Source organism: Phascolarctos cinereus, unplaced genomic scaffold (genome assembly GCF_003287225.1).
Source record: "Phascolarctos cinereus isolate Bilbo 61053 unplaced genomic scaffold, phaCin_HiC Scaffold_5;HRSCAF=322, whole genome shotgun sequence".
NCBI classification, from domain to species: Eukaryota; Metazoa; Chordata; class Mammalia; order Diprotodontia; family Phascolarctidae; genus Phascolarctos; species Phascolarctos cinereus.
The window spans coordinates 293,845,062-293,859,004 of NW_027555958.1; the positions used below are offsets into that span (position 1 = coordinate 293,845,062).

The 13,943-nt window shown below is 44.9% G+C and overlaps 1 protein-coding gene across 2 annotated transcripts in view; it reads left to right on the forward strand.

Annotated features, from left to right (window-relative positions):
- Positions 1–12,143, forward strand: part of PLEKHM1 (pleckstrin homology and RUN domain containing M1) — a 42,206-nt gene extending 30,063 nt beyond the window's left edge. For both annotated transcript variants that reach the window (XM_020997446.2, XM_020997448.2), the window contains exons 9-12: positions 2,418–2,611; positions 8,817–8,880; positions 9,388–9,545; positions 9,809–12,143. In XM_020997446.2, coding sequence (XP_020853105.1) covers positions 2,418–2,611; positions 8,817–8,880; positions 9,388–9,545; positions 9,809–9,920 — 528 coding nt within the window. In that variant the 3' untranslated portion in view covers positions 9,921–12,143. The remainder of the gene's footprint in view (positions 1–2,417; positions 2,612–8,816; positions 8,881–9,387; positions 9,546–9,808) is intronic.
- Positions 12,144–13,943: the final 1,800 nt, after the last annotated feature.

The window sequence follows — 13,943 nt, forward strand, 5'->3', positions numbered from 1 at the left end:
TAAGGGACGTGATGTGGATGAAGATTCAGCAAGGGATACTGAGTAGTGGTTAGACAAGTAGGAGTGTCCTGAAAACCTAGCGATATGAGAATATCCAGAAAAGGTGCCCGATGGAGTCAAATATTGGCAGAGAAGTCAAGGAGAAGAGATTTCAGAGGAGGACATTTGATTTGGTGGTTTCAGTATTGCTGGTAACTTTAAAGGGAACGGTTTCAGTTGTATGATGAGTCAAAAGCCAGACTGCAGAGGGTTGAGATGTGAGTGATAGAATGATAAGAATAAAGAAGAGATGCAGCTAATGTATAGAAAAATGAGCAAAGGTACAGAGTGCCATGTGAAGTTCTAGGGGAGTCGTTCTTGGGGAGATCTCATAGGGGAGATTATATTTGATATGGGTCTTTAAGGGATGGGTTTAACAGGTGAAAAAGGAGAAGGGAGGAGCTCACTGCAGGCCTAGGAAAATAATATGAACAAAAAAGCATGCTCTTTGTCCCCAAATGAGTGTGTAAAGCAGGCGTTCTCAAACTAGGTTCTGTGGATCAATTTCAGGGGCCTACAAACTTGAATGGAGGGAAAAATTCCCAAAATTATTATCACTAGCTGATATCTGAAATTGAGCATGACCTTAATATATTAATGTAGGCAACAGTCTTCTGACAAGGGGTCCCATGGGTTCACTAGACTGCCAGAAGGGCCCAAAATTCTTCTAAAGCTGCTACCCCTTCTTCCACGAAGTGCTGAGCATAGGGGGATAGGATATTATTTCATGTGTGGTATTGGTTTAGGTATTACAATGTCATTTCAGTTGCATCTGACTGAGATTTTGGCAGGGGGTGCTCACAGTTCAGCCAGGCTAGGAGAGGAGCCTCTTGGGGGGACTCCAGAAAAGCAGGCTTTCGTTATGGTTGCTTTTCCTCACCTCACTTTTGCAGTAGGAAAATTAATGGTTTTCTTCTAGATTCATCTTAGATCAGGAAGTATCTGGCCATTGACTAACAAAGACAAAAATCACAAATAGAAAGTTGCTTGTCTTGGGCTTTTGCTTTTCTTTGTTGTTGTTGGTTTATTTCTTTGCTTCTAAAATATCAGTGGCCCCACTGATGGTTGACACACAGAAGAATAACAGGATGTCACCATAAACAAGAAAATGGTTTTATTAATTTGTTTGTCTCATCTGTTGAAGTCAAAGCACCCTCTACTCAGGGTAGTCCTCTGGAGTGGTATTGCTGAGGACGTGTTAGAGTATGGGCTTAGTTCTTAAAGCAAGTGTTTGGCCTCTGAAGAGGTGGTCGTTTTCCAAAAGAGAACTTACTTCATCAGGTCCTTAGGAGGCCAGGGCAGGGCAAATTTGAAGAGGAATTAGTTATTGGTAGGTGAGAATTTAGAAACCATTGGGAGTGCTTACAAATAGGAAACTGGTGCCAAAGTGTTCTTCTGTTCTCCAAATAAGTATTCGATTGCTCCAAGGTCAGGGCTGTAGGCTGTCATGAGCCTGCCATGTTAGCTTAGCCACATGTTAAATGGGGCATCTGAGGTTGCAGTAGGGTTAAAATCAGCAGTAGGAACAGAATTTGAGGACAGCAAGGGTTAGAGATCATTTTATAGATGAGGTTAAGTGATTTGTTCAATATTATATGGTAGTATCAGATCAGAAATTGGTTGAAAAAACTTGCAGTGTTTTGTCTAAAGAAGTGAAGACATAGGGAAGATTGTCACGTGGAAGGACAAATATTGGAAAGACAGTCATGTGGAAGAGAATAGAACTAGGTGAATGGGTAGAACTTGCAGATTCTGACTTAAGAAATATATTTCTTAAAATGAGAATCGTCCAAAAATGTACTGTCTCTTGAGATAGAGAGCTCATTGGAGGTCTTCAATCAGTTTCTAAATGGTCACTTATTGGGAAGGCATCTAGGGGAGACTCCTGATCAGATATAGGCTGAACTCTCTCTGAGGTTCCTGCCAGCTGAGAGGAAAAAACCTTAGATCAGATCATGCCCTTCAAAATATCTAATATTTGGAAGTACTAAAGATACTTGGAGCTGATATAGCCTATCACATGACTCCCCATCTGCTTTTATGTGATGTTAAACACGAGAAATTCCTTATCAGAGCAGAGGCTATTCATTGGCACCACAGAGGAGAAGCAAACTGTCATTTGGCAGTGACTAATCTAATGCTTCCTGTGGCCAGAACTACCTCTGGCTACTTTATCTCCAAGTCAGGAAAGAAAAAGAGTGCTTGCTAAAAGATTGATTTCCTTTAGTCAGGAGGAATGAGGTCTAGAAGAAACCTGGAAGAGCAGGAAGCAGCTGGAAAGGGTCTATGGGGAAGACATGGGGGAGGGGAGTAGGACCACCAGAGCCACGATGCCCCTAGCTCTCATCATCAACTTGGTGCTGTCTCTGTGTTGGTAGGTTTGCCGCCAGGCCCTAAAGTTCCTAACTCAAATCCGGAACCAGCCCCTCATCAACCTACAGCTGGTGAATAAGTCTCTTTATGACCATGTGGAGCAGATGAACCATATCTGGAGGAGCCGGGAGCAGCTTAAGCTCGTAGGTGACTACCTGACCTTGTGCAGAAGCGGGGCCCTGAAAGAACTGAGCAAACGGTGAGTGCCGGCCCAAACCACTGTGTACACCGTGTATCTTTCAGTCCAGAGTCACATTCTGGAGTCACACTTCATCTTCCCAAACAGTCTTAACCTAAACACATCATGGTGGGACCATCAGACGAAGGTCTAGAAAATTTATCTTGGAATCAGGCCCAGAAAGCCAAGACTTGGGACCCTCCCTGTTATGTTGAGGAACTTAGAGTAACTCACTTATGCCTCAAACTTCCTGCCTCAATCCAAGCCTCTCTCTATAGGAATATTGGGGTCATACTTAGATCTTCTGAGCAAAAAAAGGCACTTGAGAGAAATATGCAGGACTAATATATACATGCCTATGAGGACCCACCTATTTAAAGAGCTGAGTTTACCAAATTATGATTTTATTTCCCAGTAAAGTCACTCAGATATCACCTGATAGTGACCACAGTCAATTTACATAACAAAAGTTGTGAAACTACTTCTGAGAGTCCAGAGTACAGCATGAAAGACTTGTTATCTTCTCCAATTTCCTCTTATTGCTGTTTTGACTTCTGGACCTCATACTCCTCTTTGCAGACCCCGTGAGCTATTCTTGCAATAGGATCTCATCTCTTAAAGGAAAAGGTTGATTGTTTTTAGGAAGTACTAGCTCAGCCTTAGGTGACCCAAAAGCTTGCATTGCCAGGAGGATGATCTGATAACATGTTGAAAATTATGAGCCTATGTGTAAAGACCGCCCCCCCTCCACCTTTTTGATGGGACCCTGGACAAGCTCCATAAGCAGGTTTTACTCCTGACCTTGTGGTAAGCCATGAAACCTGAGCTTCCCTGGCTTTTAAGGTGACTAAGAGGTCACATTGTTAGCACTCGGGAGGAATTGACTCATTCTTACTTTTACAAGACTCCCATGACCAGAGATTCATGAGAATCCAACCCTCCCTTCCCTCTATAACCAGAGATGGTGAAATCTTTGTCAAGTGAGAGCAAAACTGACCTCGCCATCCATGGGTTCAGGTATGGGTGCAGGTTCTAGCATATCAGGTGTCTGGGTAAAAACCAGGCATCTGTCCTCCTCACATCTTTGGATTTGTAGAACCAACAAGAGGTTATTAGCTGTGGACTAATGGGAATCAGAAAGCCATTCAGGGCATTACAGCAGGTGCCTGGCTCTAATAACCATGGTTTCCACCTTCCCTACCCTGTGGCTTCTGCAGAAAAGTGAGCCTAAGTGGGACATGTAAGTATTGACTTGTACGGCTAGAAGGGGTCCCAAAGGAAATCTGACCCAGTGGTTTAGTACACAGCTGAACTAGACTGTAGCACAGATATGTCTGTCAGTCATTACCTTCTTGTCAATAGGCTGAGTAACTAGAGAAGAATCAGGCAGCTATGAATTTCAGAGTCACAGTGCCTACCACAAGATTCTATTCTGCCTTTCTCAGTGGAGCTGGGACTTTTCAGTCATCTCTGGGCCTCAGGTTCCCCATCATATATAAATTAATAAGGAGATTGAATTAGATGGACCTGAAGTCTCTTAAAGCCTGACAGTCTGGGATTCCTTTCATTTGCCCTTTGGAAATAAATAAGATAGTCACCAACTTAATTTTGTAAACCTTTGGGTTAATAATGATTACAAAAAGAAAAAAAGGTATAGTGTCTTAAGTCTATGAAGCTTATGAACAATAAACCTGTAGTAAATAAGTATATCATGGATAGAGAACAGCAGCTCGTGATTGTTAACATGAAGATGAAATTGGGTTTAGTTAGCCAGTTATTTGTCTTCTTCCCAGTTGATACTTGGGGGGCTAATACCATGTTTATAAAATGCTTAGAGATCTTTGAAATAAATTAAGTGCTCAGACCCAAAGAGTAATCATTAATGAATCAGAGCCAATCTGTAACAAGTCTGCCATTGACTGTCCTTGGGCCTCTTCTGTCCAACATTTTTAAAATTTACTTGGTTGAAGGCATGGGTGACATGCTGATCAAAACCACAGATGACACAGAGCTGGCATGAACACCAAACATGTTGGCAGAAACATCAGGATCCAAAAGATTTCGGCAGACTGAAATGGATAAGGGGGAATCCACATGGTTGAGACTTTCATGAAATGCAAGCTCAGAACAAGTTGGCAATGTGTCCTGGTAGCCAAATTCGTAATGCAGTTACATTGAGAGGCGGCATTGTATCCAGGAGAACCTGGTCAGACATCGGGAGGGTTGGATTCATTTACAGGTGCCACATTTTAGGATAAGCCTCTGGACTGCACACCCGATCACATTTGTAAAGGGAATTTCTGCATGAGGAAACTCACTCTACCAGTGCAGCTCAGCACCTTCTTGTCTTCAGCTTAGTCTTGACAGTTGCTGGGCCACTGGGGCTCAAGTGGCCACATTTTAAAAATTCTGAAAACCTAGAGCACATGCACAGAAAAGCAGCCTTCTGTAAGAAGGATGGGCCACCGTGCAGTCAGGGAAGATGCTGAGCCTGGAGAAGAGAGCTGGCAGGAGAGAGAGTGTCAAGTATTTGAAGGATTGTCTTATGAAAGGGAGATTCCAGGCTTGCCACCAGAACAGTGGGCAGAAGGTCAAAGGAGGCAGGTTTGGATTCAGTGTAAAGGGAAGCTTTTTGATGAGAAGCCCTCATTTTATCACACGGACTGCCTTAGTAGGGAGGGAGTACCTCACCAGTGAAGGTCTCTGTGTAGAATTTGGATGTTATAAATAAGAGTACGCTCTACATCTTGCTGCTTGTGATACCCGTTTTCTCCCAAAGAGCTTCTATAGAAATGCTTATTTTTAAATTTTCTTTTTTATTGTGAACTTAAAAATCATCAACAAGTATTTCAGTGTACAGAGAACAAGAAAGATTGGCTAAGAAATTAAGTCAGTGATGACATATTTAATTTAATAAGGAAGTAGTAAAATTACCTTCTGTCTCCTTCTATACTTATCTTTTTGTGTGCCTTTTAAAAACTATTTTATCGCTGCTTTTTGGGCATATCTGTCACTAACCACTAACCCACTCCAACCACGAATAGAAACCTTCCTTTGTAACAGATACACACACACACGGACGCACGTATGTGCATATATGCATACACACGCATGTGTACACCTACATGTACGTGTGTGTGTGTGTCCATCTCAGCCAAACATTTGACACGTGGCCCATGTCTGGGAATGCACATATCATTGTGCCCCTTTAGTGCGTCCACTGCTTGTCTGCCAAAAGGTGGTACATCTTATCATCGGTGATCTGAAGTCAGGTGGCTGCGCTTTGATCAGAGTTCTGAAGTCTTTCCAAGTTAATTTCCTTGATATCATATTGTGGTCATTGTATAAATCACTCTTCTGGTACTACTTGTTGAACTGTGCATATAGCTCATTCTCTTTTACTCTGAATCTGTCACATTCATCATTTCTTTTAGTGTCTTAACAGTCCATCACATTCATGTATTCACAATTTTTAGCCATTTCCCAATCAATAGGCACCTATTTTGTTTCACTTCTTTGCTACAGTAAAAAGTTCTGCTATCAACATTCTTTCCTTCTGTCCTTGACCTCCTTGGGCTATCTACTTAAATAGTAGTATCACTGGATCAAAGGATAGTGACCGTTTAGGTTATAGTTCCAGATTGTTTTCCAGAATAGTTGGACCAAATCATAGCTCTGGGGGCAACTAGGTGGCACAGTGGATAGAGTACCGGCCCTAGAGTCAGGAGACCTGAGTTCAAATCTGGTCTCAGACCAGACACTTGACACTTACTAGCTATGTGACCCTGGGCAAGTCACTTAACCCCAGTTGCCTTGCAAAGCAAAAAAAAACAACAAATCATAGCTCTGTAGTGTATTAGTGGGCCTATCCTCAACAACCAATTAAACAATTACTATTTTCCTCTTTTGTTGTCTTTGCCCATCTGATATTGCTGATCAGCAGTAATTTAGAGTGTTTTTTCATATGATTGTTAATAGTTGGTGTTTCTTCATTTGAGAATAGCCTGTTCATATCCTTTGACCACTTATTTATTGGAGGATGGTTCTTGTTATATATTTATTATCAATTCTTTTTGTATCTGGGCTATCAGAGAAATGTGCTATAAGGATTGTTTAGATTACTTCCCTTTTAATTCTAACTGCATTTATTTTGCTTTGTGAAAAAGCTTTTCAGTTTTATATCATTAACCCAGCATGTATTCATTGTGCATGTGCTATGCAATGTGCTAAGTACTGGGCATATAGATGCAAACGAAAAGATACTTCCTGCCCTCAAGGAACTTAGATTCTGATTCTAGAAGACACGTAAGAGAAAGCTGGAAAACAGGTGACCAGGCAGGAGAGGGAGAAACCAAAGGAGTAGGGGAAAGGGGGAAGAGCAGGGAGCATGGCTCTCCTGTAGTTTTTCTAAAATTCAGGTTCCAGGAGGAATTGACCAGTCTGAGAAAGGGGGCTTCAGGGTGGAGTGGTCTTATGGGGTGAGAAGGCTACTGGGTCATGGTGGAGAAAGAACTGTAGAGAGTCAGGAATAGAAATCAGAGATGAATGAAGGAGAGACTGTGGCTTGGCCTGTGACCAAAATTATCTATTTCATCTTTTATGATATCTTTTTATTCCTTCTTTAGAAAAGAATTAATCCCATATACAGGAAGGCTGGTTTTCATGAGTTTATTATTATTATTATTATTATTATTATTATTATTGGTTAGACAGTAGGGTTAAGTGACTTGCCCAGGGTCACACAGGTAGTAAGTGTCAAGTGTCTGAGGCCAGATTTGAACTCAGGTCCTCCTGACTCCAGGGTCAGTGCTCTATCCACTGCACCACCTAGCAGTCCCTGGTCTTTGTGAGTTTATATAAAAACTCTTTATGTCTTTGATCTTCACACTAGGAATTATTCTTCCCATTATGCAAATAGAGAAACTGATGCCTAGAGAGGGCAAATTTCATGCCCAAAGCCAGATTGTAATTTCTGAATTGATTCTATTGTAAGCTACATTCAGGGAGTATGCTGGTAATAAATGTTGCCAACTGGCTTTCTATTTCCTTCATCACTTTTTCAACTGTAGACAATCAACAGATTGATAAATCAAGCCCTGATTTGTATCTCTTGCTAATTTATAAGATGTGAGTGTTCACACTGAAAATTTAAGTCATCTTTCCAGAGCCAGTATGAGCTGGTTCTGTTTGAAGGGGGAATACTATAGGTATACCCTGGAAGATAATGCTAATTACACACCTTCCTTGGGTTTTTAAAAAAGCCAGAGTTAAAGGAGGAAATGTGATCTATATTTGGACCAGTATGGTAAAGGGTGAAGTGCAAGAACCCAGCCAGCTCTTTTACCCACCTGATCAGGGAGTCACATGGCATTTGCTCTGCCCATGAGGAAGGACCTTTTTGCTCTTGCTAGATTCCATAATTTCTGAAACAATGGGACAAGATGCACCGATGGGAGAGAGATAGCACTCTGTCCAAATACAACTCCCACCCCTTCCTTTGGGACACCGGGGCCAGGCTACAATTCACATTCACTGTCTTCCTGCTATAGCGATAAAGGGCAGCTTCCTGTTCCGTGTAAAGCTGGAAGTTTACTTGGGAGAAGTCATTGCACTCAAGTTAGTGACAGAATCTCAGTTCCTGTTAGGGCATGGGTTATACTGACCTCTGACTCTCATGGAAATCTCCAGGCTTCACAGTAACCCCTTTGTGTACAGTTTTAAGGGTGTGTGTGTGTGTGTGTGTTGTATAGTTTTGAGAGTGTGTCTGTCCCTGGGAGGAGGAAGGAAGGAGAAGCTGTCACCTAATCAAAAAGAGAGAGAGATATCTGTGTTAAATTCACAGCACAATTCTGACTAAGCACCCTTAGCTGCTTCATACCATCCTTCCAGATGTCAAAAGGAACCCTTGAAGAGTGACATGCAGGTTACCAAGCCTAAATTTCTCAAGGAACCATGAAGATTTGGTTTTCTCCACTTGGACCCTGACCCTCTTTCCCTCCCTTTCCCACAATGAGACTGATGGGATTTTTGCACCAAGGCGAGGCTTTCCCAGGTGTTTCCTCTCTGTTCCTCAGGATGTAACCCTGTAGGGGATCTGTAGCCATCTGTGTTGTGCAAGCCAAAGTTTGGTTAGCATCTGAGTTGGCTTCCTCCTCCACCCCTGAAACATGAGTTTTTGGTTCCAGGGAAATACCACTAACCAGCCTCTCTCATGTTTTCTCTGAAGCCTTGACTACCGAAACTATCTCCTAGAGTCTCCTCACAAGTACAGTGTTGCTGACCTCCAGCAGGTGAGAATTCAGCCCTTGTTCCACAAAGATTTTGCAGGTCCATTCCTAGGGGGGGGAAATGAATAGGGGATGGGGAAAGTGCTCAAGGACTACTGATGTGTGGGATGGTAAAAGCCCATTTTTATCGGCTGAAAGCTGCCTGGGCAAGTGGACAGTCTCCACAGTTCCCTGTGGTGGTGGGCAACAGCACGGTTCCAAATACAAGGAATGGTAGTGGAACCTAGGCCCAGTGGTCCCATTAGTATGTCTGTATGAGCAGTTTCACCCTCCTTTCCCCTCTTTCCCCATCTTAATTGAATATTGGAATGTAGGGGGAGGAAAAATTGTTAGTGATAAAAGGATTAGGCAACTCGGTTTCTCCCCCGCCCTTTCATCTCCTCTCTCACATGATCTGCCACACAAAGACCACGAGGAAGCGTTTGGCAAACCCAGACCCAGGGTGGCAGGACTGTCATCCGCCTGTACAACCCTCATGCCAGAACTTCCCTTGATGCTTCCTCTTGGCAGATTGCTGATGGGAGTTTTGAGGGATTCCTGCAAGATCTGATCCAGTTTGCTTCCCAGCATGTCTATCACTGTGACCTGTGCACCCAGCGGGGTTTCATCTGCCAAATCTGCCACCACAATGGCATCATCTTCCCTTTTGAGTTTGATACCACAGTGCGGTAAGTGGCAGCTGCCTCCTCTCCCACCCCCAGCCAGACAGGGCTCCCTTGCTCCTGGAAGGAAAGAGTCGGCCCTGCATATTTGAGGGCTTTAGCTCTTCAGACCTCTAGCCTAAGAGATAAAAGTCCACTGTACTGTCTGGGATGTTTCCAGGGCTCAGGTCAGCACTCCAGATCCAGAGCTCCTGCCCAGTGGCGCCAGGGCCTACAGGGGGATCCCACAGAGGTCCCTTGGATCATACTGTTTTTTCTTTCCCTCTCAGGTGCAGAGAATGCAAAACTGTCTTCCATAGTAGCTGCCAATCTCAGATGAAGAATGGATGTCCCCGTTGTGCCCGCAGAAAGAAGTATCAGGAGCAAAATATTTATACCTAACCCTTTGCCATCAGCCTTGTGTGCTTCTCTACCTCAGGCCACCAGAGAAAAGAAGACATGGGTTTAACATTTATATGCGTTTCCAGCAGGGACAGTGTGTGTAGATTAGGGGTGGGAAAAAAAACCATCATCCATTTCCCCCCACTCCTCCCCCTTCAGCATCGACTGGAGGGCTCACCTAGGTGACTCTATAGCAGTCACCCCACCTGTCCAGCCCCTGGGATGTGAGCACCCTGGCAGAGCCACAGAAGAAGCATTGGTCAGTTCACATACAGGACACAAGAACCTTGTGCTGCCGTGGAATGCCCCTAAAGACTCTATTGCCTCTATTTGCACTAATCAGGTACTGGCCTTTCTGGGTCTCCCTTTTCATGGTCCTACACCTCACCTCACCTAAGTTAGCCGCTGGCACCCACTGTGGAAACGAGACTTATGGACATTCTCAATTCTGCATTACAGATTAAAAGTTCTAGTTTTCTAAGGTACACTTTTTCTTTTCCTCCCTTTGAGTGGAAAAAATATTTTTTATATTTGCACTCTGCCCGGGCCACCCAAGATATCCGTTCCCCCTCGTGATGGAGTGGGAATACCGTGGCTGCTTGAAACAACAAAGAAGATGGGGGTGCAGCCCTGGGCAGGGTTTGGATGCCTGCTGTGTGTCCTGAGGGGCCTTGCTGAACTCCTTGTGAGCAACATTGTGCCAAATAGCCCCGAGTGCCAGGTGGTGGAATCAGCCCAGGGAGATGCTCTTTCTTTTTCCTTTTTCATCTCTCCTCACAACTGAGAATTCTGGCCCCCTTCTCTGTGGGGGAGGAGCATTGGACTGCCTCGTTTGCTTCTCATCTTGAAGCCTGGTCCCAACTGGAGACCACCACGAAATGACTCAAAACCAGCACTAAAAGCACTTTCTACCTTCCTTGTTCTGTAGGAACATGGGTCAGTGTCCTGCTTCTCTCCCTTCTGAAAGACAGCCTCACACTGGGGGTGGCAGAGGTGGCACCGCCACTCGGGAGTGGTCCAGGAGCTTCTGAAGTCTGCTTGACAAAGGCTCGGCCTCTGGGGTACCTGGCATCCCTCCCATCTGCAGCTCTTCTGGGCTCTGAAATGCAACAGCGGCTTCTCCTGCTGGCCCTGAATCAGCAGCAGCCGCAGCCTCTGCCTGGCATGTACCTGTCCCTAGCTGGCCCCATTGAAGGCTGAGCATGGGAGAAAGAATCTGCGGCAGCCCTGACTGCCCAGGCAGAGCTCCAGCAACCCTTGTGTTTAAAGGGAAATGTAATCTCATCTTTATATGAAGCCATTATTTTATGAGACATTTTTCAGCTCATCCATTAGAGAGGCGTTATAAGAGACCATTAACTTGTTCATTAACAGAACTAGCATTAGAATTGGGGCAGGGGGGATGGAATATGTGTTTTTTCCTTCAAACAAATGAGGTGCTCACCCCCTGGGGGTTTCAGGTGACTCATCTGTTTATCCACCAGCTGGCATGGCCCACTGCAGAACAATCCATTTCTAAGGCTCCTTCCTCAGTCTAGATACCTGCAGATTAAGGGCACAACATGGCATCTGAGGCACGAGGTGGCTGTTATTGCTAGCACTGTCGGGGACAGTCCCCTGCCCCCACCCCAGGAGGTGGCTGCTAGGGGTGACTAAGCTAGTGAGTCACCTGCCTAACCTAGCAGAGCTGTCTGCATTGTGCAATGGATGGCAGAGGGTGGGTATGGGGAGGCTTCTTCCATTACTGTGCCCTGCTGCCACCTGCAGATAGCCAAGTACCCAGGCCCTCTACAGCCTTTTGGGATAGTAACTCTGTCACCCAAAGCAAGAACCCGCCAGACAGTGACCGTAATTCATTTAAAGCCTTAATTGCCCCAGTTTTCCCAGTTGATTGGCCCTGTGTCTGTGTGTTTGTGTGTTGGGGGTGAGGAGAGTGTGAATGTGTGCTGGCCCTGCATAGTGATTTTTCTCCAGTACACAAGTGAGTGGATTCAGTGGATCCTCCCTTGTCTTATGCAGACTAACCCTGCCTCATCACTGCCATCTCTGGGTTTCTTTGCATTCATTTTTAACCCCTCGCAAATTAGCCCCCAAAATCTACTTATGTTTTCACAAGTGCTGACTTTGTTCCCCATCTGGCTCAAAGCTGAGTGGATTCCAGATGGTGCCCATGTGGGTTTTGTGTTTTTAATTTTATTTTATACAATAAACCATTTCTTGTGAGTGTGGCTCTCTCCCTGGGGAGTGATTGGCATCACATGTACTTACTAACTACTGCTGCTCCTCTGGATGATATTTCAGTAAAGACTTTATCATCCCAACTGCTTGCCTGCCTCAAACTCCCAGAGCCGTCTTTACAGTTACAGGTCCCAAGCCTATGGGAAGTGAGGGGCTGGCCCTTCATCTCCTCCCACATCTTCTGAGGATAACTCTTGCTTTCTCCCTGACAGTGACTGGACAGAGGGCAGTGAAGCCTGTGTCCTTGAAGTAAACAGCAGTAACCTAAACTTCATGTCCAGTCCCTGGGCATTGAAAACACTCTAAGGGGTAGATGGCCCCTCTTAAGTATGCTGTTAGGGGTTTCAGGAAAGGTTGTCCATTTAGCTGAAGGTCTACCCTTAGAGAATCCTTCTGGTTTTAAGTTTTGGTTGTTGAGACAAAAATATCCCTTGGAAAAAATGAGGCACATTGCATTCACAGAAGTGTGGAAGAGCTTACCAGAGCCTTTCCTAAGTGGAATGGTCACACCCAGGTGTTTCAGTGGGGACAGGGGAAAGAAAATGAGCCATAGGAAGGGAGAGACAGGTGCCATTAAAAACGAGGAAGGATTGAAATCAAGGACCGTCAGGGCAGGTTTTCAGTGGAAGCCGAGTTCCTGTCTCACCTCCCACGTGACCTTGGCCAAATCACTTAAACTCTGGTCATCAGTTTCCTCAACCTATAAACGAGGGGATTGCCCTGACTGGCCTCAGAGGTGCTGTCTCTGTCCTCATTTGCTGGGTAGATCACTGAGGGCACTGTAGTCATCCTGCCCCTTCTCCTGGCTGTGAGCCCCCTCGAATCCATCCAGACCGCCTGACTGCTCACATAGCTTGGATGAGATGGGCGTCTCCATCCATTCTTGTGGCAAGATGGTGTATCACCAAGCCTGCCCTGCCATTGCTTCATGAAGCTCTCTGGGCCTTACCATCTGTTCCACCTCAGTGCCCTGCAGACCATTAGCACGGTCATCTGACCTACAAATGTAACCTAAGAACCTCTGGGCCTTCCCCGGAGGCAGCTGGTGACTTGGTGGATAAATGGTTGGGCCTGGAATCTGTAGACCTGAATCTATGGTAGCTATGTGTCCCTGGGCAAGTCACTTAACCTCTGCCTCAAGTTTCCTTAACTGCACAACGGGGGCTATGATAGCACGTGCCCCACAGGCTTGTGAGGATCAAATGAGATATTTGTAAAAAAAAAAAAAGCTCTTAACAAGGTGCCTGGCACATAGTAGGCCATATATAAATGCTCATTCCCTTTCCCTTTCCCCCGTTCACCCCACCAGTGCACCCTTGGGCTTTCTGGACCTGTCCATCTGCCCCAAAGCTGAATTTTCTTATGTGTTAGTGTGAGTCCCTTGAGCACAGACCATCAGCTTTTCTGTTAATATTGCCAGTCTTTGGCACAAAGTAAGTACTTGGTATTTTTTCATTCATTCATTCACTGTATAGCTAGAATAAAGTGGATGGTTTACAAAGTGCTTCCCTCACGGCCTGTGAAATAGCTAGTGTGTTATCTGAAGTTCAGAGAAGAGGAAACAAGTCCAGAAGGAGAGAACAAATTGTCCCAATGTCACATAGGACGTGCCAAAGATGAGATTTGGACCCAGGTCTATGCGGTCTGAAGCTCTTTCATAGTGCAGGATTAAATGCTGCCAGCTGTGTGACCCAGGCCAAGTCCTTAACCTCCCTCAGCCTCAGTCCTGTAAAATGTGGTTAACCGGCACCTACCTGATGGGGTTGCTGCAAAGCTCCAATATCA